Here is a 27,134-nt window from a genome sequence, read left to right as displayed (position 1 = left end):
GTTGGAACAGTGTATTAATACCTCTGTGTTTATTCACTAGCAACTACTCCGTGAGATGCAACAGATGGCGAGCCGTCCCTTTGCCTCCATCAACGTTGCCTTAGAAACAGATGAAGAGCCGCCTGATCTCATTGGAGGAAGCATAAAGGTGAGAGTTCATGCTGTTTGGACAGTCCTACCTGTAATTAATCTTCATCTGCTGCTCATTGGCAACCTGTAAGGAACTATAAGCACTTGAAAGCCATCATCTTGTTTTGACCTAATGTTGTGCCTTCAGGTTATGCATTTACATATTTTGGACTACACTGATTTTAATAAAAGTTACACCAATTTTTAGTTTTTATGCTTGTAATGAAGAAGGATACAGCTTAACACAGCAGAACAGTTGGCTGGAAATAGCTGTAGGTGCTGCAAATAGAAACAGTTTTTGTGAGGTCTCTCAAAAGGAACAGAAGAGTAATTGTCTTTGAATTCTGTGAAGATATAAATGTATTTTTTGATGCAAATAAATGTTCACAGCAAAATGTGATGCATACAAAGTAGGAGGGAGGAGAGAATTACAAAGTGTCTCCCCCCTACTCTGGAATACTTTTAGATGCAGTATGTTGTAATTGTAGGAAACTGCAGAGTTAAAAGTGAAGATGAAGCATTTGAGAGAGATCATGGCTGTGGTAAATTTCTGATATAAGACCTGTACACTAGAAAGCAAAGCGAAGCTCTCCTGAGTACAATTTGTCTATCTACTGTACACATACTTAGTCTATAAGTTTATGGCACTCTCACTTAAGAGCCTCGGCACAAAATCTTCTTGCCTGCCCTTACCATGATGATGAAAAAAATATTCCCTCCATTTAAATAAATAAATAAATTAATGGAGATATCCTATCTCCTAGAACTGGAAGGGACCTTGAAAGGTCATCAAGTCCAGCCCCCTGCCTTCACTAGCAGGACCAAGTACTGATTTTGGCCCCAGATCCCTAAGTGGCCCCCTCAAGGATTGAACTCACAACCCTGGGTTTAGCAGGCCAATGCTCAAACCACTGAGCTATCCCTCCCCCCGAATTTTATATTTATTCTATATTTAGAATATATGTGGGGTGTGTTTATGTATGTATATAAAATATAACAAAAATATTGATAAAAGAATGTTAAAGTTGCGAAGTCCAGAATTCAGGTGCCAGGAAATGCCAGAATTAGGATGCCCATGTGACTTTAGTTCTGCACCTAATGCATATGAATTGGTAGTCTTTAATTACATGTTCATACTATTTTTTCCATAGGACTTCTGCCTCATTCAGGGCACAGGATGGACAGCTCTCCATAAGTGAGGCAGCAGTTCAGCATTGCTTTTCAGCCTCACTGTTCAATGTGCACCCCCTACCGTATTTGCTATATACTGTCCAAACGTTGCATTGAATTTAGAATTAATTTTGTTCAGAGTTTTCTCGGGTTTGCATTACCACAGCATCTGAGTGCTTCATCAATTTATCATAACCTCTGTCTCCGGCAGGGAGGTATTGTCCCTATTTTGCAAATAGGGAACTGAGCAATAGAGAAAGTAAGGCCAAAACTCGCAAGAGTATCCACTAATTTTAAGCGTTTCTGATGATTGGGCAACTCGGTTGAGATACTTACGGGGCCTGAATTTTTGGAACATCAGCTGTTCCCATGTACTTTAATTTGAGTTGTGAGTGCTCAGTTCTTTTGAACAGTAAGCCCTCGGTACGTCCAACTGGTAGGTAGTTTCTGTAATTTCTAAAAGGGTGTTAAATAAATGCCTCTGAGTTAGAATTGACAGAGAGATGAACCAAAAGACAATCTTTTTGTTAAGATGTGATCCACACACTGAAAAAGTTTGATACAAGTTAAGAATTACTTAGAAAGATTAGGTGTCTTCAAGTCGACAGAGTCTGTTGAACTATATTTTAGAATACTAAAGGAACTGTGTGAGGAGATATGAGCCATTAGTGATTATCTTTGAGAACTCGTGGAGGACAGGAGAGATTCCAGAAAACTGAAAAAGGGCAAATATAGACCCTCTCTATAAAAAGGAGAATAAGGACAACCGAGGGAATTCTAGATAAGGCTACAATTTTGTCACGGCTATTTTTAGTATAAGTCATGGACAGATCACGGGCAATAAACAAAAATTCGCGGCCCGTGACCATATCTATGACTTATACTAAAAATACCTGTGACTAAATCTTGGGGGCGGGGCATGTCTGGGGGGTCATTCAGGGGCGGCGGGGGAGGACACGGACATGGACCACGGCCACTCGTGGGGGGCACCCAAGTAGTGGCTGGTGTGGCTGTCCCCAGGGCCACCTGGGCAGTTAGCCCTGGAGCCAGATGCTTTGGCGGCCCTGGAGTCAGCCACACTCACTGTTGCAGAGGTCGCAGAAGTCATGGAATCCATGACTTCCATGATGGACACAGAGCCATAATTATAGACCAGTCAGTTTAATTTTGGTACCCAGAAAGATAATAGAGCAAATAATCAATCAATTTGTAAGCACCTAGAGGAAAATAAGGTGATAAATCAAGGACAAATCATATCAAACCATCCGAATAACCTTCTTTACATGGTAACAAGCCTAGTGGATGTGGGGGAGGCAGTAGATGTGATATATCTTGACTATAGTAAGGCTTTTAATGCTCTCTCACATGACCTCATAAAGTAGAGAAATATAGCCTGGATAAATGTATTATAAAGTGGGTGCACACTGGTTGGAAAAGCAAATTCAGAGTAGTTATCACTGTTTCACAATCAATCTGGAAGGACCTATCAAGTGGGTCCCTTAGGGGTCTGCCTGGATCCAGTTCTATTCAATATCTTCATAAAAGATTTGGATAATGGGATAGAGAGTCCATTCATAAAGTGTGCAGACAACACCATGCTGGTAGGGGTTGCAAGTCCTTTTGATAACGGGATTAGAATTCAAAATGACCTTCACAAACTGCAGAAATGGTCTGAAATAAATAGGATGAAATTCAATAATGACAAATGCAAAGTACTACACCTAGGAAGGAATAATACATTGCACAAATACAAAATGGGAAATAACTGCCTAGGAAGGAGTACTGCCGGAATGGATCTGTAGGTTATAGAAGATGACAAACTAAATGAGAGTCAATAATGTAATACTATTGCAAATAAAGCAAACATCATTCTGCAATGTATTAGCAGGGATCTTGTAAGCCAGACATGAGACGTTATTCTTCCACTCTACTCAGTAGTGATAAGGCTTCAATTGGAGTATTGCATCCAGTTCTGGCCACCATACTTCTGGAAAGATGTGGACAAATTAGAGACAGTCCAGAAGAAAGCAACAAAAATTATTAAAAGTCTGGAAAACATGACCTATATGAGGAAAGACTGGGGGGAAAAAGCGGGGGGGTAGTCTGGAGAAGACTGAGGAGGGATGTGATAACAGTCTTCAAGTACGTAAAAGGTTGTTATCAACACGAGAATGATAAATTGTTCTTCTTCTCCACTGAGGACAGGACAAGAACTAATGGGCTTAAACTTCAGCAAGAGAAATTTAGGTTAGACGTTAGGAAAAACTTCCTAATTGTCAGGGTAGTTAAGCGTGGGAACAAATTTTCTAGGGAGGTTGTGGAGTCTCCATCATTGGAGGTTTTTAAGAGCAGGGTAGACAAACACCTGTCAAGGATGGTCTAGATAATGCTTCATCATGCCTCAGTGCAGGGGACTGGAGTAGATGACCTACTGAGGTCCCTCCTAGACCTTCATTTCTATGATTCTTTAATATCCTGGATGCCCTATTAGGTCTTTTCCATTTTTAGAGTCTGAAGTAGGTGGTTACAGGAAGTCTTTATGGAACCAGTTGTCCATATCACACACATGATCATAAAAATTGGCAATTTTGTTATCTCAGCCGAGGCTCCAATGAATGGTTATGGACATTCTTCTCTCCCTGAAAAAAGGTCCCTCCAAATCAAGATCAAAGCATATTGGTGGGCCACTGCAGGAAAGCTTGCCTGCACTATGCCTGTTTGGTGACTAAATTAGTTGACTTCAGTTTCTGCAAACTCAGTCCAGCACTACTGTGAACATCATTGTTTTTTAGGGGAAATGCAACAGCTGTATTACTTGACAGAGATGTTGACATATTGGCTTAGTTCACATAGGTGTACTATAAAAATATATTACAGGGGCCTTCTTTTTCACCTGCTGTTTTACACTGTATGCGCAACTCACTTGTTTGTATGTTTCCCTCTTAATCTTTTTAGTCTGGGGAAGTAAACTGATAGAGTTTACAGAAAAGCCAGCTTTCTTTAAAACAAAAATAATACTGTAAAAACCATGCATACGTTTATCATTAGTATGAAAACAGACAGTCTTTGTTAAATTCAGATCAGGGTTAAGAAGTTCAGACTAGCATGAATTATTAAAGTTCTGCTCTGACTTTTCACAGGATCTATCATCTAAACTAAAATGACCTTTACCATGAAAAAAAGCAGCTTTACGTTTGCTATTAGAACGGCAAAAAGAACTGGCAATGAGTTAGATGCTATATGAAACCAGTCTTCCTGCAGGCACTTCCCCTTCCCCTCTTTCCATTACTTAAACTAATTTTTCTAGAAATAAGCTAACTGAAAACACCACTCCTGCAGTATTAGCCCAGAACCAAACATTGTAGAGCTGTCCTAAACTTTTCTGACTTCATGACAAGTTTGTTTGCAGTTAATATCTTCTGTTCGCTTTTTGTTTTCACTTTGGGTGTTTCAATATCTGTTCATTTCCTCCTCTCCTCTCCTGTTTAGCTTTCTGAACTAATTTTTTTCCTTTGGACTTTTTTCTGTTCTCTTTATCCTTTCCTTTTGTTTTTTCTTTTTGATTAGAACTACGTTAAACAGGGCTGCCCCTCTGTTGTGAAGGGCTCCATAAATAGCAACACATATAGGACCTCATTCATTTCCTTTCTCACTTCTACGTGATGCCTGCTGTCTGGCTGCCATCTTTTCTTATCTGATTTGTCAGACCTGGCAGGCTCTGACATTCTTACATGGCCCAGGAATTGGATGTGAAGGCCAGCTTTTCAAGAGTAAAAGGATAGTTAAGAATTCCAATCATTTCTGTAGCTTGCTGAATTTGAGAATAGGACCAGAGACCGGGAATTGAGGCTAATGTGTAGAAACTTTCTGAAGCATTCCAGTGCAGGTGGGATGGTTTGGGGGAGAAATTAAAAGGCTGCAATGCAAAAATGTAGGCTCTGAGTATTGCAGAAAATATTCCCAGAGAGATGGTCTAGATTGTTGACTAATACTCCAATGAAAGTGATGGAAACTACACCTAACAGGTATATTCAGTTTTGAATATGTCGTCTACATGTCCCTTTGGTCAATTTCAGTTTTTCTCCCAGTCCTTTTCCACTTGCACTGGAATTCCCCAAATAATTTGCAAAGGAGAAGCCACCATCTTAGTCCACACTCCCCTTGCTCTTTGGTAGGAAATCCTCTTAGCTGAAGGGAATTGCAGGAATCCGAGTTGATGTGGAGTGGGCAGATGCGCAACTATGGAACTGCATATTTTGCGTTCTGTTTCCTATTGCCAGAACAGGGAGATTGAAAACAGAAGTGTTGGGTATGTTATTGAACCGTAAGTAGTTATCCAGTCACTCTACCATTCAGTGTGCCACCGTTGTTGATCCTCTCTTTGGCTTACCCTCCCCTGTACACATTTGGCACCAGAACTACAGATTTCTTAGTGCTAATCACAAACCCATGGCTTTTTTTTCACATGAATCAGAGGTTTTTGGTTAATAACTACTTTATTTGGGGTACAAAAGAGAGTTGAAAAATGGGGAATGTGGCCTCTTTCCTTTTCCATTGTGCATGGCCAGCTGGCAGCTTAGCGTCAAGCTAGTTCCATCCTAAGCTAATATTTTCCAGCTGGACATATTAGAACAGTGTTTTCAATTAGTATTTTTCCTAGGGCACATCATAGTAATAGAAAGTCATTTACCTGCAGGGAAACAATTTTATTAGTGTGCAGCTAAGCAACAGATAACTAGCTCCTTTGGGAGTTTTTCCATTCAGATACCCAGTAGAGCACAAATCTTCTCTTAAATTTGGTTGGCCATTACAAAAACTGTTGGCCCTTGGCTGCAGCTGTTTGAACTTCCTGACGCGCTGAACATTACAACTTTTATAAGACTATTTAAGACCCTTGGTCATCTAGAACCTGTGCAAATGTTTTAAACTGAGTTACTTGGAGTCAGGCTATTGTTTAGATATTTTTCTTTGAACTACTCTAAGAAGATTCTTGCAGTCAGTCGGAAATAGACTTAAAAATCAGCTTTTCAAACAGAAGTTAGAGAATATTTTAGAGTGTTGGCATAGATGATCTTTAAGTATCTTAAAGTAGGGAAGAGCATTCAACTAGTACTTACATTCTCAGCAGAGGTAAAGATATATACTGTGAAAGTCGTCCTAAGCAGCTACCCCAGGGATCAACAAACAGATACCTAGTAAAGTTTGTCTTTCATAACAGGTCAAACAAAATTGTGCTGGAAACCTTGAGGGAGATTGTAAAGCAGTCTCATAAGACAGGATTGTCAACTAGAGATGGCCATTAGTGCAGATTTCACTGTATTGTGTTCTGTTATCCACACTTAGAATCCAGCACTGATAGATGGTTATCCTTTCATTGGTGAACTGGAGGCTATTCATGTCTACAAGTAGTCTAAATAGCTAAATAATAGTGGCTTTTGTCAAGAAAACAGTCTGCAGCTTGTTTGGAATGTTAATGTCTTTGAGGTATGGACGTGCATTTAATTCCACATTAGTTTTCATAGGGCCAAAGTTAGTTTCACTGCAAATTCTTAATTGTCCCTTTATCAGGCATCAAGACACCAAGCTTGATTTCTACTTTAGAAAGAGCAGAAATGTGGCACAAGTGTAGCCTGTGTCAGTCTAGTAATCAATTCATACTGGCATGGGAAGAAATGCTGTCAACGGGATCAAAAACTGCCTGAAGGCCCCAGCTATTAAAAGGTAGAGATAAACAGTAGTATGTTCAGATGGGTGTGGAGTATCACTGGGACCTGTGCTCTGTCCACTCTTACCATCTTTGTTAGTTATCTAGAAGGTGGTAAACAGCACGCTCAGGACATTCACAGTAACTTGGGAGGAGTTGTGAATATCAGCAAGGCCAGGAAATAGCTAGAACGGTTAGACATTTGAACCAAAAAAAAATGAGGTGCAGACTTGGAAAACTGTAAGCTATTGCATTTGGGTGGAGGGGTGGGGGGAATAATTTGAAATACAAAATTGCACATAGACATCACTTCTAAAGCCTTGCTGTAAGTGCACCTTGATTGTTGTATTCAGTTCTGAGCACTTCTGTATTATAACAGGGTTCAAAAAAGAACTAGGTAAGTTCATGGAGGATAAGTCCATCAATGGCTATTAGCCAGGATGGGCAGGGATGGTGTCCCTAGCCTCTGTTTGCCAGGAGCTGGGAATGGGCGACAGGGGATAGATCACTTGATGATAATCTGTTCTGTTCATTCCTCTGGGGCATCCTGGCATCAGAAGACAGGATCCTGGGCTAGATGAACCTTTGATTTTACTCGGTATGGCCGATCTTATGTTCTTATAAAAATTGATTCAATTAGAGGAGTTCAGAGGAGAGCAACCCAACTTCTCAGAGAGCTTGGCCTGACTTCTAAAAGGATTAAAAGCCAAGTATATACTGTATAGTTTGACTAAGCAATGTTTGAGAGGAGCACAACTGTCTATATCTATTTAAAGGGGCAGTGAGGAGAGGAATGAATTAAGCTGCAACAAAGGGATATTGCATAGAGGAATGGGATGAAATTGAGAGGAAAATTTAAACTGAATATCAGAAAAAAATGTTAGTGAGAGCTATAGCTCTGCAGAATAGTCACTTCAGGGAAGTAATGGGGCTTCCATCACTTGGGACATTTTGTAATGATCCAGTCCAGTTTTTATATGTACTGTAAAGAAGTATCCTGTCTTAAAGCTTACCTAGAGGCAGGTTATCCCATAACTTCCTAGCATAATGGTTCTTGAACCTTCGTTTTAAGCAGCTGTGATGCTGTCCAATTTCAAAGACAGGGTACTGGACTAATTGAACCATTGATTTTGATCTATCATGGCAGTGGAGTGGGGGCAGGGCCTGTGGCAGAGCCAGGAGTTGAGCAGTGAGCACCCCCCGGCACATTGGAAAGTTGGCACCTGTAGCTCCAGCCCCGGAGTCGGTGCCTAGACAAGGAGCCACATATTAACTTCTGAAGAGCTGCATGTGGCTCCAGAGCCACAGGTTGGCCACCCCTGCTCTAGTCTGACCTCTCACATACCACAGGCCATTGCATTTCAGTCAGAAGGGCTGCTATAACAGGTTTTTAGTTCTAATTTATTACTTGTTCCATTCTTCTGAGAGGGTATCATTTCCCTTTTAAAAGAATAATTGCTGATTCGTTAATACTAAAACACTCAGATTGCACATCAGTGTGTAACTGCGCTGTTTGCTTTTGAAAATACGCACCAACAGTGGAACCAGAATGTCCGTTCAGCAAATGTGATCCACGTAGGCGAACGGATGTCAGGATAGCTACTGTTATGTTGCAGTACAGAGGAACATAAGAACAAAGTGAGATTTATCCATTTTGGCCTTTTAAATTATATTTGTTGTTGACTCTGCCTATGTTCTCCTGCTTTCTAATTTATAGAAGTGTGTGCTACCCGTTGAACACCTGTCAAGGTAATGTGTAGTTGCTAGTGGTAAGAACCTAGAGATCGTGTGGACAAGTGAGGTGTGTAAAACTGATTAGCTCTACTAGAATTTAATATACTCTAATAACGCTCTGTACTGTGAAAACAACAAAAGATGCTAAACCCTTCACTTAATGAATTATTTCCAGCTAATGTCAGTGTGGGTTTCATTTTACATAATTTGCTGCTTCGAGAAAGCTTTTGCATTGTTATGCAGTACACATTTGGTGGTGATGCTCTGTGATCTGTTGTTTGTCCTGACCATGTGTCTGCAAAGGTTGGTTCTCCTGCCCCCTGGGTATACATTTTGGTCTGTAAATGGAATGATGGCAAGTTTTAACTGTCCACATTTTGTAAATGTATGAGCTAAGTATTTATAAATAAAACTGAAAAGCTGATAATATTTTCAGTAAAACTGACCAGTTGGAAATGCTTTTACTCTGATTTTAGCTGATGAGAGGGAAATGGCTGGAGAGAAAGCAAACTCTGTGAAGCTTTGAGTAAAGGGTCTTTTTAAACTCTTCTTTCCCTTTGGCAGAAATTTTCTGATTGAAACACTAACAACACCAACAGCTTCTGAAAACTATTGGAGAGGACCTATTTGCATTCCTTTGTGCACAGAAGTTTTAAGTGCCTTGTGTCTGAGATAATCTAACTGCTGTTTCATCCTTTTTATGTGCACCTTTTATTGTAAAAAGCAACCTACTATTGAAATTAACAGCATAACTACCCTCTGGTACATGTGAAATCAAGGTGAACTTTCAACATTTGCCATATGCATATTGGCCATATTGTATGCTGTGGCCTTGTCTTACGCTACCCCTAGGGCAGCAGTGGAGAATTTCAAGATAAATGCGATTATTACCTTATTTGTGAGAACGTTATGGGGCCAGAGGTTTTGTAATTTAACATTACCTGGCAACATTGCAAGTTCTCCTGTTACTAATCTTTCCCTTCACGTAGACCTTGCATTGAATGCTTGCTGGATTGACGCTTCCTGCATTAAAAGTGGGGTGGTTATTTATTAAACGTAGCTGGGTATAACTCCCCATTGATCTTTCTACTGTTCATTTGTGGCCGTTTGCATTTCTGATACAAGATACTGATGAATCAGTGTGGTCATGCCCAAATGTTGACTATGCTAGGGCTAGCCCGAAGGCTTGAGCACCTCTTTTAAAAATTATGTTCTTAAACTCCAGACATAAACCCAGTATTGAAATGGGCTGAACAATTCAAGGAAAAAGACCAATTTACGGTGGGCCAGCTTCTAGTTAAATATCAGGGCCAAGGTTTCAAAGATGAATATGAATTTTTAATCAAGAATTGTGCACTTCAAATAATTACAAGAAGTTAATTCGTCTCCATATGAGAAAGCACATGAAATACTCTGGGGATGTGATTTTTTTAGAACTTCATTTAATCTGTCTTTTTATGGAAAATTGCTTACGTTTTATTTTATGAATGCTTGGTCAGTTTTCAATCATATCATTCAAAAAAACTCTGGAAATTTAGCCTGACACTATTCTACAACAGTGAAGTCATCTGACTCATAGCTGAAACTCTGTTTAACTATTTCAGTAATAATGCCATAGGTTCTGCTTCCATTTAAGGAACTCTGTGAGGCACATAGCCTTACTGGAAATTGAAAGCTTGTGATGGTTTGGGACTATTTATTAAGCCATATAAAAACATTAAAAATACATTTTGTCCTACTATGTTCGAAAAGCAATTGGCTTGGCCTGTCAGTGTTGCATAGTAACTGGATTAAACATGCCAGTATACTTAAAATGTGTTCTAGAAAAATAAAATTGCTGTTCAATGTTTTAAATTCTATAGAATATTTATTGTTCTGTATTCATTAGTTTTCATAATTGTTAGCATGTGTTGTATGTTAATTGTATTAATAGAAATAATGGGATGAAATAAAACAAATTTAGGCTAAACATCACCTAATGATTCCCGATTGTGAGCTATATTAGGCTGTGAAATTGGCTCCCAAGGGAACTGCTGGTAGACACATCACCTGAGTCATTTAAAACTAATCTAGAGGAAGTACTACAAAATGTACTGCTAGTGTGGGAACAATATTGCCAGGGGAGGTGGATTAATTAGATGATCTAACTGAGGCTTTGACCATTTTTAACTTCTATAATTCTATAACACTCTACATATTACGCACACATCAACACTCAAACAAAATAATTCCTTGGCTTGTGTCCACAGCATTTCTGGTCAATATAGCAGCTTTATTGAAGAAATGCCAAAATAGATTTTTTTTATAGCCTCAGTCGTTAACAAGATACCATTCATTTTAAAATTACATTATAAAAAAGGGCACTTTTTTCTAATATTGACCAGTGCAAAACTCATGGCTGTTCTGGCCAATAAAAATCAGTGGCACCTCATCATTTTCTGACATTGCAGTTCAGCCCTCAGACGTGTGTATATTATGGGATCTAGGAACTAAAGTCATGTGACATAACTTGGATATAAAATTCAAGTTACCTTGGCTCCTAGCATTTTGTTGTTCAACAAGAAAACAAGAACCCTTCCATTAATAGTAGCTTTAATGGCAGAGGTGAGCCAGTGCAGGCATTTACCACCTGTGCAAAGTCGTCATTCTGGCCACATTTACGTTTTTCCTTAAAAGGGGGGGAGGGAGCATTGATGAAAAGTGCCAAATTGACAGTCTTGGAGACTGAAGTCCAGATATGGCATTGACAGCAGCACTGCAAGCTTCTCCGACACTGACCACCTCTCAGTTGTAACCGGAAGGAAATAAGTCTCTTTGCCATTCACTCCTTGGTGCCTTTGAAACCGCCAACAAGGGTGCCAGTCGTGGCTTATGTGATGTGTAGACTAAAAGCACCAACTCATTTCTGATGGGCCATCAGCTAGCAATGATAGGAATGTGCATTTGAACCAGTGCCCTAAAGGTGAAATCTTTTGTATCTCATTAACCACAATCCCTGGCCATCTGTTCTAACTGAGAGACCCCATGTGGTTTTAAAATCTGGACATCCAAGTGTTTGGACACCAAGGGCAGCACTAGTGATGTGCCAAGAGTCTGAGGGCTGTACCTAATTTGCATAGCTTTGCATAATGTGCACTTTTATTGTATCATTAGGTTTTTAATAAAAAGGAATTGCTTTTATATTTCAATGACAGGCTTAGCAAAATACTCAATGTCAGAGTCCCCATAGTGATTTGTTTTGGGTGAACCTGCTACTGAGAGGTGTGGCAAAGTTTGGAGAGGCCTATTCTAAGAGGAAAATAGCAGCCATCAATCATACAAAAACACAATAATTCATTATCACCCAAAGGGAAAACTGCAAGCCTTGCTCAGTGTCCATGCTGTGTCTGCCTCCCTCGGATCTTGCAAGAGGACCTGGATCTCCAGTGTGAGAATTCAGTGGCCTACCATTCGCAGTCCTAATCTCATAACATAGGACTCCAGTCTCCAAGGGAAGTAGGGGAGTTTGCATGAGGCATTTGGAGCTTTTGTCATAGGGGAGATGACTGAAGGTAGCTAGAATTTCTGTTATGGGAAAGAAGGGGAAAATTAGGAAACTGAGCAAGTTAATGCTTTGGTTACTGGCTGGGAGTGAGGAAAGCAGGGACTGTTTTTGGACTGTCTGTCTGTGGCAGAGAAGTAATAACATGATGAAGTCTGAGCAAGCTCTCCCCATTGGCTGCTTATTGTTTGTTTGTACAGAAGCACCTAGAAATCATGCTCGCAATCAGGGCCCTATTGTGTTGAGTGCTGTACAAATACATGGTTATAGATAGTTCTTGGCTCAGTTGGAAGCCCTGTTATCTGCTAGCAATAAGAGAAGCTTCTTTGGTGTGGCCCATATGAATATAGGACTAGTGCGTCAAACGCCCTTACTATGTGGGACAGGCTAAGATGTACCATGGTAATGTCTAGGCCCATGGTGATGCCAGCTCCACCTTTGCACAGTTGGTGAGATCACAATCAAGATAGCCAGTAAATGGCTGTTTGACTTATTCACGAGTGTGTCTATATATTTGTAAAACACATTCCCCAGACTCCAGTGATCAGTTGCCAGATGTAATAGAGGGCATAGTATGTCCTTCTCTACAGGCTGAGCCATTGCCAACATCAAACTGAACGTTGCCATTGCCTGATGCACGAGTCGTATCCCCACGCTGCTTTTTGCTTTTGGCCCTCACTAACACAAGCTGAAGATGAGGTGTCATGCGAGTCACAGTTCAAAAAGCAGGTGACTGAGTTGGTGCTGTCAGAAATAAATTCACCAGACTTGATTCTGTTTTATATGCTGTATTTGTTATTACTAATGACGGGCCTGTCTTAGCAAAACAGTGCACAGTGGTAGGCAGTACATAGCACTTATTCTGGAGTTATCCAAAGCAACATGATAGGGCATTTATTGTACCCCTTTCTTCCAAATATATCCTAAAACAATCAGTTTGGCTACCTATTGTACAAATTGTATATTCACAAATCTCTTAATTCACCACGGAAATGCAACCACCTCTGTGGTGAAAAATTGACAGCTGTTTAACAGCACACAGCTTTTCTGATCAGTTTAGTGCAGGAAGAGAAGACTACCATGAGTAAATAAACCTGAAGTAGACATTTAGGGAGACAGAATGTAAGTACTTTAATTTAGAAATTAACCAGAGCATGAGGGTTAACTTCACTCTTGTGACCGTGGCATTGAATTTTGAGTGACTACAGCAGGTCAGGATGTGTTCTGTAACTCACCCAAAAGATATCACCTCCAGCCGCACAGCCCATCCTCATTAGTATAAAGGCTTTGGCTTAGTACTGGCAGAAGGAAGATGGTTATCTGCTGAATCACTAGCATGACACTGCAGGTTATCTATAATGCTTCCATTTGAAAAGGGTAGCATCTAGCATTTCTGTTTGGGGAAGGAATGGTGTAGCAAAGGTATTTTATAATCCAAGAGTGGTGCAAAGAGAATAAATTAAAATTAGATCATAAAACAAATGAGTTCTGTATTTGCTCCAACATTTCATTCACCCACTACTTTGTTCCATGCCATTGTATTCTCCAGGGACTTTGCTATTTATTGTTGCTAACACTCGGAGTAAGATTAAGCACCGGGCTAATGCTGCAGCACTAAATTACACCCCACAAATTTAGTAGCATTTTTGGACAGTGGAAGGAATACGACGTTTGCTTGGATTTTTTTTCTTTTTCAGAGATTGCGAATAAACTTTTAAATGCCCAGCATCTCCTCTCCATTGAGTAGGCTAGAAGGCTGGATGTTGTGTATTGCTTCAGTTTCCAAGAAGCTTTCCCTGTGCTCTCTCCATTACCCCTAGTAATTGAGTTGCTAGTCGGATAATACAGCCCACACACCCATGTATATGCTCACTTGCTTTATAGAATAATAATTGTTTTGAGTTTGATCCTTTTTTTTTTTTTCTTTCCTTTTCGGTGGGGGAGATTGGTTTGTTTACGACTGCAGATTTTTACAGACTGCCTTTATGTTGTTTTAGGCTGTAAAATACTAATTTATCTACATTTCAAAAAGACTAATAAATCTTCATTGTAATCATTAGGGTTAATATGAAATATAAAAATAGGTTAAAGTTTCATTTTGTTTGCTGTTGTATCCTTTTTTATTAGGCACCAGTAATTTAATTGCATTGTTTGATTCCTGTTCCCTTTCTAGAATCTTGGATTATATTGAGTTTCCGTTGAGCATTTAAATACAGTATTACAATTTTATGCCTAATGAAATAGAATCATAGGACTGGAAGGGATCTTAAGAGGTTATCTAGTCCAGTCCCCTGCACTCAAGGCAGGACTAAGTATTATCTAGACCATCCCTGACAGGGGTTTGTCCAACCTGCTCTTAAAAATCCCCAATGATGGCGATTCCACCACCACCCTAGGCAATTTATTCCAGTGCTTAACCACCCTGACAATTTGGAAGTTTTTCCTAATGTCCAACCTAAACCTCCCTTGCTGCAATTTAAGCCCATTGCTTCTTGTCCTATCCTCAGAGGTTAAGAAGAACCATTTTTCTCCCTCCTCCTTGTTAACAACCTTTTATCTATTTGAAAACTGTTATCATGTCCCCTCTTAGTCTTCTCTTCTCCAGACTAAACAAACCCAATTTTTTCAATCTTCCCTCATAGGTCATGTTTTCTAGACCTTTAATCATTTTTGTTGCTCTTCTCTGGACTTTCTCCAATTTGTCCACATCTTTCCTGAAATGTGGCACCCAGAACTGGACACAATACTCCACTTGAGGCCTAATCAGCGCAGAGCAGAGCGGAAGAATTACTTCTCATGTCTTGCTTAGAATACTCCTGCTAATACATCCCAGAATTATGTTTGTTTGTTTTTTTTGCAACAGTGTTACACTCAAGTATCAGAGGGGTAGCCGTGTTAGTCTGAATCTGTAAAAAGCAACAGAGGGTCCTGTGGCATCTTTGAGACTAACAGAAGTATTGGGAGCATAAGCTTTCGTGGGTAAGAACCTCACTTCTTCAGATGCAAGCATTCTTCTTGCATCTGAAGAAGTGAGGTTCTTACCCACGAAAGCTTATGCTCCCAATACTTCTGTTAGTCTCAAAGATGCCACAGGACCCTCTGAGTGTTACACTGTTGACTCATATAGAATCATAGAATATTAGGGTTGGAAGAGACCTCAGGAGGTCATCTAGTCCAACCCCCTGCTCAAAGCAAGACCAACACCAACTAAATCATCCCAGCCAAGGCTTTGTCAAGCTGCGCCTTAAAAACCTCTAAGGATAGAGATTCCACCACCTCCCTAGGTAATGCATTCCAGTGCTTCACCACCCTCCTAGTGAAATAGTGTTTCCTAATATCCAACCTAGACCTCCCCCACTGCAACTTGAGACCATTGCTTCTTGTTCGTCATCTGCCACCACTGAGAACAGCCGAGCTCCATCCTCTTTGGAACCCCCCTTCAGGTAGTTGAAGGCTGCTATCAAATCCCCCCTCGCTCTTCTCTTCTGCAGACTAAATAACCCCAGTTCCCTCAGCCTCTCCTCATAAGTCATGTACCCCAACCCCCTAATCATTTTCGTTGCCCTCCGTTGGACACTCTCCGATTTGTCCACATCCCTTCTGTAGTAGGGGACCAAAACAGAAGTGAAACATAGTGATTCACTATGACCCCCGGATCCCTTTCCGCAGTACTCCTTCCTAGGCAGTCATTTCCCATTTTGTATGTGTGCAGCTGATTGTTCCTTCCTATACACAATAAGTATTTCATTAGTATCAAAGAATCCACTAGGTGCTGTGTGTTCATAATCAACAGGAAACTAAAAGCCACAAAGCATAACCGATAGAAAGTCCACCTCAGCTTGCTTGCTGATATGACGCAAGAGAGGCAAGAGCTCACCCTCAGTACCTGAGCTCTAAGGTTTATATAATACTTACACATTCTTCACTTACTGCAGAGTTGTTACATAGTAAAATTAAGCATGTGCATAAGTGTTGGCAAATAGGCCCTGATCCTGCAGGGTCAGGTAATAACCTATTTTTATATCAGCGTGATGCTGTTACTTTTAAAAGGCAGATAAGCATGTCACTCTTTCATTACCTTGTCTTTTTAGTAACAAAACCCACTGAAATTAGCTGCTGATCTTTTTAAATGAAATGCCCAATGTTAATAGAAATACATTGGGGGGGGATTTCTAAATGGCAGAAAGATCAAACACCCAGTTCCCACTCACCGTCGGTGAGCATTGGGTGCTGAATTGCTCTTTGTGTCTTTGGCAGTCTTCCCCTTTTCACTTTTTAATTCACCTGTTATCCTTGTCTCTCATAGTTACATTTCACACTCACTCACTCACACTCTCTCTCTCTCTCGGCACCTCCTGCAAGGAGAGTAAATAGTGTAATACTTCATACAGAGAAGCTTTGTGCTAGACTTGATTTTTAACCACTAGACTTCATTAAGTAAATGTGTTTTGTTATGGCGACTAGGTTTATGATTGTTCATAATATTGATTTCAGTTTTGACAGCAATGTGCTGGGCACTAGTCAACCATAGATAAAGTCATAGTTCATGCCCTGAAGCTTTAATGTACAATCTAACAAGACAAAGGGTGAGGGAACAGGGAGGAAACAAACCAACAATGTTCTTTCTTTTTCTTTTTTGCTACAGACTGTTCCGAAACCAATAGCTCTGGAACCCTGTTTTGGAAACAGAGCAGCAGTCCTCTCAGTATTTGTGAGGTTGCCTCGAGGAATGGGAGGTATCCCGCCACCAGGGCAGTCAGGTGAATGATATCATTATGCTTTGACATGTTTCTAATCTGTCTAGGTATTTATACTGTGCCCATCACCGTGGTCTCTATGTCTTACAGATTAATTCAGGAATACATAAAATTCCCCAGTCAGTGGGAATTTATTTTACAGAGTAGGTAATCTAATTTACTACAGGTTAGATTCTTCCGTTTGACTCCAGTTGGGTTGAACCTTACTCCTCCAGTCAGCTCTTTGAAATGGGTGGGCTCACTAGCAGAATAAGGACCTGCTCAGTTTGAGTTAGGGTGGCATAATTAAGCCCTAAACAAACGGCATGCAGGGTTCACCAGGCCACTTCTGCTAACGGTGAAAATGCTAGACTTACTGTAACTGAGGTTTGATGCTTTTCTCGTCACTGAGCTTGTGCAGGGTAATCGCTGGTGAAAATTTAGAGCCATATGCTGTGGTGTCTGTCTTTGTTTTCCCCTCAGGGTGTTTTAGAAGAAATAGGGATACGTTTCATCTGAACACCAGTCACTGGGAAAAATTCAGGGGCCACAAGTGGATGGAAGTTTTCAATAGTTACTTTTAAAAGGGCCTTATTTGCCTCCCCACTCCCCTCACAGAGAGAGGTCCACCTGTCTGACCTTCAAAGGCCATGCCCTGCTTCTTTCTCTCTTCTGATGGGCGCATGGGGCAGTAGGATGCTGTTCTTCCTACTCCTGTCCTAACACTTTATATGAGGGAAATCAGGTTAGATGTGATTGTTCTCTCTCACACACACAGTCCCCCAAAACTACAAGCTTTTCCCAGCCCCTCAGTTAATGGTTTCTTTGTGAGGAATTGAGCTATAGATAGCCTCTGGAACAGCTTCTGTTGCCTGCAGCTGGAGGATGGTCAGGACAAGATCTTTGTCTTTAGCGATCAGCAAAGTCAGTAAGTGTGGTGAGGGGAGGATGGGACTAGAAGAGGGTGTAAATTGCTTCTGAGTTCTGTTTTTGCAAAATGAGGGGGGAATTGGGTAATTAGGGATTTGGATTAAATAGAGGCCAGATTCAGACCTTCAAGGATGTCCAGGTAAATGCTTTGGTTTTCTCTCATCTATGGTTATTTTGGGAGGGTGACTAGTCTTCAGACCAGGAAGGTGTGGTTGCAGAGTGCTTGTGAAGCATAATGGACCTGCCATCACCAAGTTCTTTAAGGAAACTGCTGTTCTTCTGTGGAATGATTACTTGCTTCAAATAAAAGCGGTTTAAATTAATATCCCAGTTTTTATGTTCAGAAGATTATCTTTGGCGGGTGACAGGAAGCAGTTGCTTTGATGGAAACGTACATTATTGAATAGCTTGCTTCTGAGTACCCCATCAAGTTTAATCTGCAAATCAAAATGCTTCTTTAAAAATAAATCAATCACCTTTTGGATAAGATTTTATGCAACTGCAGTCCACAGACTTCCACTTCTGTAACCACCTTGATTTACTACTTCAGGTCTTGCAGTGGCCAGCGCTTTGGTGGACGTTTCACAACAAATGCCAATTGCCTACAAAGAGAAATCAGGAGCAGTACGAAATCGGAAACAACAGCCCCCAGCACAGCCAGGAACCTGTATTTGATGCATGGACATCATAAACTGTCTCTCTAGGGTTTTAAACACCAGTAACACATAGGAGGAGGAAGAGAAGAAAGATTTTACAGTTGTGACACAAAAGAGACTAAAAATATATGGAAAACGCAACTTCCTTGAGCCCAGTCTTTTTTCTCATATACTTGATAGTTGGCTTTGTTTGACAATTGCTCCACTTAAGTTTTACTGACATATGCCACTGGATGGTTCAACCTTCCCCTTCCCCCCCCCCCCCCCCCCCCCGGTTTAAAAAAAAAAAAATTATTTCACGTCCAGTAACCTCTAATCACCACCACTGAAGGTCAACGTCAATAAAACAGTAGTACAAGCATAAATGACACTCAGGTTTCTGCTTGGAAAGAGCATTATAGTACATATATTTATCAAACTGTGCCAAAAGGAGAAAAAAAAAAAAAAAGATGCCGCATTTCCAGGTAAGTCTCAGCCCTCAACTCCTGAAAACAATATTAAACTTCGTCGCTTTCTTTTCAGATGTAATAATTTCAAAGATTTTCTGTTTATTCCCACATTATTTAATTAGTGCTCTTTTGTCCTATACGGTCCAGCTTAATATATAGCATCAAGGTAGGAAAGAATGAAGCAAAGATTGAATATTATACATTGCTTACGCTGAATTCAATATTTGCAAAGTTGAATGTAGTTTTCTAAAGCATTAGTGTTTCTATTGTCTTAATCCAGTTGAAATACGTGCACACAAGTGCCTAGACTTCAGCAGATCTAGGAAGTGAGGGAATTAGTACACGCAGGTTTTTACATAATTGTGTTCCTATGTTCCTGTAAAAATTAATTAGTCACCTAAGGCAATCTGTGCCATTTGTAATGCATCATTTGTAGTCAGGGAAGATGAGGGCATTTTCCCACCCAAGGAACTACTTAACCTGGTGGCAGCATCTTTGGGGGAAACTGGAATTGAGGTCCTGTATTTTATGTGAACGCTGCTGTTTTTCCCAGCTGGCATAAATGGAAGTTGTGTGTACCTGTGGCCTGCTACCTAATTATCCCTTTGTGTTACCTTTTGAGTCCTTTTCTGCCCATTTGACCTTCCCTGTTTGTCGGTCTGAGGATTTTAATTTAAAAAAACATAGTAGCTCTGTTTCGCCTTGTGTTTGAATGTTCAATCTTGAATTACCCCCAGTGACTGTACAATGTGAGGTAGCTGCCTTGGACATCTGAGGGAAACTTACTGCTGATAGGATACACCCGGTAGTTGTAGAAGAGGGCTTCGTGTAGCAAGGAATTTATTACACTTACTAACTCTTTTTGCAATTGAGCCTCAAAATGATGCTGACAAGTTTTATTAGACTCAAAATTCAGCCTACCTTGTAATTGTTAGAATCTGACATAAGAGGAGTTGCAGATTCTCGGTATCGCCAGTGCTTTTAAACCCAAAGTGTAACTGTTAACTAACAGACTTTGTTACCACACCACAGCCAAGAGTAGTTGCGATGTTGATGCTGACACACGTTGTTGTGTTAAGGTACCAAACAAGGTATAGTTGTTAAATAACTATAGTAAGTTCAGTTCCATTCAGAACACTGGGATTGAGTCTGGGGTATTACTTACTAACTGAAAAATAAATTGATTGGAGGAAAAAATGTAAACTGCAAAGTAACTATTGAATATTGTTTGATGTTAATGCCCTCGTCCCAAGATAAAACTGAAGTAACTGCATCTTTTTTTTTTTTTCTTTTGTGTTTTTGGCAATCTACAACATATCCCTCAGGTTTTTCAAAAAACTGGAATTCTTTCTTTGAGGTGTAACATTTGAATAGGAAAATAAATCACTGCACATCTCAGAACAACAGTGGTGGTGGTAAAGATTGTAAGTTGGTGGGCCACAAACCTACAAACAAGAACTCGAATGAATCTTCTCCTAACAAATACAACACTCCAGAAAAATTCTTGTTAAAAACCCATCTTTTTTAAAATCTATTTCTAAACCTGCAAGTTAAATGCCCTCAGGAGGGGATGATAAGGAGAAACTTTGTGGAGTGAAGGGTTTCAGTCAACTTGAATATTAGCTGGTGCACAGATTACCTCAGAGTCACCTCCCAAAAGAACTTGCAACTTCCCTTGTTTATAGGGCTGCCCCGGGCTAGAACACACCAGAGAAATAACACAAGATAAAATTTCCCCCCTGTATATTTAATTACCTCACAAATGTTCAGTTCAGATGCAGATCTAGAATTCATAGACCCTTACTCCATTACCCATCACACTGGGAAAACGAACATGGGCTACAATTCAGAAAAGCTCTTAACCTTATGTTTAAGTCCATACTTATTCAGGACAGCATTTAAACAGGTGCCTAAAGTTACGCCTATGCTTAGGTGTTTCCCTGTAAAGAAATGCTTTGCTAAATGGGGGCCATTAAGTGAAATTATTTTTACTTAAAAGATAAAATAATTTCTGTTCCCTTTTAGAGAATTGTCTTACGCTCAGATTGTTGTCTCAATTGCTTATAGCGGAAGTGTGCCCAGAACGCTCTCAAGAAAGGAGTTAAGGGTCAGATGTTAAAAATAAGGAAGATGAGCGACATTGATCAACATTAAGTTTAATTGAGCCAAAAACTGTAAATAGAGGAATAAGACTTTATTAATATAAATGAAACAAAAAGATCCTTTCGGCTTTAGCCCTGCTCTGAATCTTGTCTCCATACGGACAAGGGAAAAGAGAACTCTCATACATATCTCAGCTGCAAGGACTTTCATCCCAGTTCAAAACAAATTATCAGGGAAGGAGTGAGGAGAGGGGAGGAGATGGGGAGAAGAAAACAAACTGCAGGTGTTTCATCAATGTACCAACATCAAAAGTGGATGATTGGGGGTCGGGGAGGGGATTCTTTAAAAAACAACAACCTGTAATTCTGTAAATAAATGAAAAATAACACACTGATTTTGCACTTGTACATAAACTATACAGTAGTGTGCAGAATGTGGAAAGAGTTAGCGTGTATATAAAACAGAAATATCTAATGTTTTTTTGATGCATTTTAAATGATGTATGAGTTTTGTCTTATCTTCTTCATATGATGATTAGGTAACTTTCCAGAGCTTTAAAAAGTCATCAAATTAATTCCTGATATCTGGCAGTAGAAAGCAAGGAGGGCATAATCTGACATTTTAATGGATTTAAATGCATTTCACTTGAACAATATAAGCAAAGTAGTTCGAAATACAGCTCTTCCATTTCAAAAAGAACAATTAGAGAAGGTGATATTTATACTTAAAGCAGCCACTATTATGAGATTATAAAGTCGTTGGCGTGCTGTTCATTAAGATTGTGCTAGTGATTCCATTCCAAATCACTATTTTCAGGGGGTTTATAACCCTGGGTGAAATTTGATACACAAGGTCTCACACTGGTCACTGGGAACATTGTTATTCTTTGAGACTTTTTTTTTCTTTTTAACTGGAAATGTTGCAACCTGCTTACTGTAGAAAAGTCAATTAGTGCCACTGGATACAAAAATACATTAATTGAAACCAATTTTTGTTCACAAACCTGCTCCAGTGTTTCACCAGAATTCCATTTGGAATTTTTTAGCATGCATGATAGGATACAGGCAGACCCTGCAGTCATGTTTGTCAGTAATTTGTATACAGAGGAAGATTTATGGGTACACCTACCCATCGAGTCTCTTTTAGAGCTGTTGCGTTAAAAACATACCGTACCAAAAATGCCAGTGTACAGATGTGCATGGTGCCTGTGAATTCCCAATATATAATGTACCAAAATATGGTGATATTGTATAGGAAAGAATGACAGGCCATAAAAGGTGTCTTGTGCCAGATATATACTTCCTTAAAAGTAGGATGCAATATTTTCATCCCTCAGCTCATAGAGAGCCGAGAAGTTCTTGTATGTCATTCTCTGTCTGGCAAAACTGTACCAAACTATATATTTACTGGGTTTAGAGTGGGTTTTCTCAAATGGCTGTTCATCTAGCCAGTCCTAAATTTAGCTTCAATGACCCTTTAGTGAAATACATGCCCCCCGCCCCCAAGGGACTGAAATAAAACCAGGGAAGCCAATTCAAAGACTGCTGATTCTCCGTCCTGAACTGACATGAACATTAGAGATTTTTTTTTTCTTTTTCATAAAAGCCTACATTCAGGATGGAGTGTCAAATGGAACTTTGAATCTGTTGGCTATTGGATTGCCACAATGCTTTAAATATTGTATCTGTAAATGTGTATGCTCCACCACTGAACTTAAAACAAAAACTAATGGTACATGTCAGGAGCGACTTTTAAACTAAGCCATTTAAGTTTCCATAGTAATCTCGGGGTGGGGGAAGGTTAATCTTAAATCTTCATTTGGGAATACAACAGTTTGTTTTACAAAGCACTCCTAAAGTAAGCTGGAAGATCAGGTTCTGTGAAGAAATGTGCACGTTTCATATGCAAAGGTGCATCTCCATCTCCATTTTTGAATATATGTGCACTAGCTTTTGGGGTGCAGTGGGGGCAAAAGAGGGATAAGAGATGCTTTTACTTTTCTGACATGCTGTAGATAATTTTAGTCATGACCTTGCTTTCTGTTCTAGTTGCTTGAAATAAGTAAGTTCATCACGTGCCAGTAATGCCTACAATAACACTCACGCTGTTTATTCTGCTTCTGGATAAGGATGATTGTCACCCAATTTACTGTGTCTTTCTAAAACAATAAGCTACCTTTGTGTGTCTTCCAGATACTAAAGACATTTCCCCCTGTGTTATCCACCCACTCCAAAATGCTCACCAGGAAAAAAAAAAAACCCACTACCAATCTATTTGTGGACGAGTGTAAAATACATCGGTCCATTTTTAAAAAAAAATAAAAATAAAAAAAAAATAGGTTTTATATTACTCTGAAATTTGTGCACACTAAATGTTCTTTACGCTAAGATCCTTGAACTAATTCTGTCTTCATTTTTTTTGTTCTGTAGTTATTTACAGTCCTTATCTGTGTTCCGACTCAAGCTTAGTTTGTTAATATGTATAATTTAGCGTTTATCGCATTCATATGTAAATACCAAGTAAGTATTGTAAACTATTTCATTGCTGGGGATTGTGGGTGTTATACATACACGTATTTAGGACTGCAGTTTTTTGGTATAATTTTTTGTATTGTAAAATAACAGCTAATTTAAGCAGGAACAAGAGAATCATGGGAAATCGGTACATTTTCAACACAAATGTGAAGTACATGTACATAAATACAAAGTAAATAATGCAAAACTTTCTTCTGAAATAAAAAGTAGAAAATCTGGTTAAAATGTCTTTTTATTTTGCTTCCGGCTTTTTTTTCCCCCTTCAAGGAGACATTGGGGTATTTTTTTCAGCTTAGTTTGTAAAGAGATGCTAGACCCATAGCCAGCGGATGGTTGAGTTCTATGACGTACATCCGGATTGGATGGTTCTCCTGCCTCCTCCTAACTCAGAGCACTTTTCTTACTCCGCCTTTTCATTGTGTCTTGAGAATTTCAACAGCAATTCCCTATTAGCTGCTCTGCCTGTTATTCCTTAGATCCTGTTGCCTTAGACAACCATACTTTTTGTGGGCTACAGTGACCCACCAAGTTGGCAGGAAGAAAAACCATAGGAGTGGTAGGACAGAGGAGGATACCTCTGTAGGGTTTTCCTAGTAGAGATTTCCAAGCACCAGCCTTGCTCTGGTGGGTTAGGTGAGAGCGGCAGAGCATAGAGGCCAGGTGGATTTGCAGGAAAGGACAACACCCTTCCATAGAGATGTCCATATAGATGACATCCTTGCCACTCTGCTGTGGATCACTCCTCTCCCTTGGAGTCCAGGTCCTGCAGGAGTCAGGCTTCTTATCTGCATTCCCCTGTGACAGCTTAGCATCTGCCAGGCTAGGACCCAGATGGAGGTAATATTACTGTGAGCTCTTGTCTGGATTTCCAGCCTAGGGAATGGCAGCATGGAATAATGTATTTCCTGATCCACCCATAACCCTCTCCAAAGAGTAAGGAGTGCTATGCTTTCGTCACAGAAATTCTGAGATTCCTGTGCGAAGGGCTCCTACCAATGTGCAGGTCAGCTGAAAATGATCTGGATTTGAGATTCCTTTCCTTCCTCAGGCTCACTAATCTGGAATGTTTCTCCTTAGCTTTCCCCCAACCTCCACTGTGTTTCTGAATGTTACCTACAATTACATGGATGGCCTTTCTTTGCTTTTTCATTCTTAAGAACCAGTAAACTAGAAAGCACTGGGAGTGACAGAGGTGGCAGGAATGCATATCACTGAGTTAGTTACAACTAACTTGTTGCTTCTGGAGTAAAGGGATGAAGTATCATCTCAGCCTTTCCATTTCCTATCCTCATTGCTAGTTTTCCCAGAGTTCTTGCAAGTAAATCAATACTTCCTACAGATCAGAAGAATAATTTGACATCCACAGAGATTGTATTTCTTAAAGTTCTACTAAAGATTCCACAAATAGTCAAATTTTGGAGCCAACTGGCAAATCATATGTGCAAGGAACCAAGAAAAGGAGACAACTTGACCCTCTCAGACAGCCCAGAATGTGGTAGGCTCGGCTGTTTGAAACAGGGATTTCTGCAGAGTCAGAGTCTGTTGTTCTCTGTTTATTTTTATGTCCCTCTTCAACTTCAGATTAAGCACTAGCTGAGAGGAAGCAGAGTTGAACCTGGCATTTATGAAACTTGAAGGTTTCCATCAGCACTGCCCCCTAATCATTTGTGCTGCTTCACTCTGTACTACTAAAGTCTGGTCGGATTATGAAGTTCAACTGGATACACAGTTCCTAAAATTCAGCCTCATGTAGCCAAGACTAAAGTAGTGGGGGCAAGAGGGAGTGGAGAACAGGGTTTTTAAAGTTAATTCTGCACACCAGTTAAAAGCTAGACGGTGGAGGAGTATTCTGTTCCAGAGCTGTTTTTACTCTTGTGGGGAAGAAGAGAGAAGCAGAATCCAAGCATGTTTCTATGGGCTCATCACTAGAGTCGGCAGTCTGATGCTCCTCTTTCGCTTGCTGTGTAGTATTTGTGAATACAATAGAGGGATCAAGTCAAATTCTTACCATTCATCTCTCTTGCCATAACCTTTAGCTATATATTATCAACTAAAGGAACTGAGGCAGATTTTGCTTCTATTAAAAATTTATCTGTTTAACTCACATGCCCCACAAAAAAATCTGAATTAAAACAAAAGTATTCCAAATGTGTGGCTCTTTCCTGAGTCCCGTCAGTGATCAGCAGTAAAATAATGCTTCAGTACAGCTATGGCACAAGCATTTGAGTTTCCCCATTGGTGAGATGAGGGGAGAAAATGAATGTGTAGAAATGTGACATTGAAGAAAATAGATACTACTTTCTACAGTTTCGGTAACATTGATTTGGAGAAGGTTTTCATTCTTCTCTTGCATTTTTGGGTGCCAAAGTAGGGGACCAGGGGTTGACATGATGACTTACAGGATCTTTCCAGGATCCAAGTTCAGGTGGGCGAAGGATCCTGGAGCAGGATGTAGACAGGACAACATAAGGAAGAACCTTATCTACCTATCCAAGGATTTCATGCTATGGGCAATTTCATAAAACAGGTCATCAAGACCTCAGACTTCAGCCAGAACTTGCCCTTCCCTCCTCGGCCACATGGCCTCATGAACACATGTGACACCCTTTGCCAGGTCCATCTCCATTGCTTGCAAACCTGGCTTCAGTCCATCTACTTACCAGCAAAAGGCAACACCGATGCCAGAGTAACAATTCCAGCCAAGGTTCTGGTCTCTGTCGTCTGATGGACAAAGCCAGAGAAAGTTTGAGTGGGGACTCTTTCCTCACACATACGGCTGGTTACTGTGTGGTTGCAGGAGAATTGAGTGCTTCTTGCAGCACGAATTTCACTAACTGCTGCTTCTCTAGATCCCTGCACATATGAGTGGAAACCACCGTCCTGCCTCCTCTGAGGTGCTTGGCAATTTATTTCCAGGAGCTCCAGCAGAAATTTGTCTGCCTGAGCAAGCTCTGACTGTTCAGTCTGGCCTCCATTTTGAGTATATGCTATGGAAATGGCGATAGTTCCCAGGGATTTATGGGTGTTGGACACTTGCCCACACACACATTTCCACCATGATTCACAGAAGGCCTTTCCAAATCTCCTATGTAAGCCCAGCGTTCAAACTCAGGCTCAAGCCTAAACCACCCCACTTCTGTCTACACACAAATGGTGTTAACCAAGGCCTTGGCCCCAGGATCCCATGGCAGTGGAGGCTCCAAGCCTGAGTCAAGCTAAGACCCAGGGTTCAAGTCCTATTGCTTTGCAGTGTAGACACAACCCCCACTAGACTCATGCTCTGGGAGTCTGCCAAAAATATTTCACAATCCTACGGGCAGACTTTCTTTGTCTTCTGAACAGTCAAGTTTCCCCAAACTGCCCCACAGAAGGCTTAAGTGGCCAGCTTTTGGAAGGGCATTGGGAAGTCTGGGATCTAGGTGGTTGGACTCAGCCCCGCATAATGTAG

At 40.3% G+C, this 27,134-nt stretch overlaps 1 protein-coding gene across 1 annotated transcript in view; it reads left to right on the top strand.

Moving 5' to 3' along the window:
* ATRN (attractin) overlaps positions 1-23,915 on the top strand; it is a 251,846-nt gene extending 227,931 nt beyond the window's left edge. Inside the window, exons 27-29 of the mRNA XM_054028816.1 lie at positions 41-148; positions 16,924-17,038; positions 18,495-23,915. Of these exons, the coding sequence (XP_053884791.1) occupies positions 41-148; positions 16,924-17,038; positions 18,495-18,619 (348 nt within the window). The 3' untranslated portion in view covers positions 18,620-23,915. The remainder of the gene's footprint in view (positions 1-40; positions 149-16,923; positions 17,039-18,494) is intronic.
* The last annotated feature ends 3,219 nt before the right edge of the window (positions 23,916-27,134 follow it).

The sequence above is a fragment of the Malaclemys terrapin genome, chromosome 5, assembly GCF_027887155.1.
Source record: "Malaclemys terrapin pileata isolate rMalTer1 chromosome 5, rMalTer1.hap1, whole genome shotgun sequence".
Taxonomy (NCBI): domain Eukaryota; kingdom Metazoa; phylum Chordata; order Testudines; family Emydidae; genus Malaclemys; species Malaclemys terrapin.
Note: the sequence above shows the minus strand (reverse complement) of the source record. Positions and strands in the feature narration are given on the sequence as shown.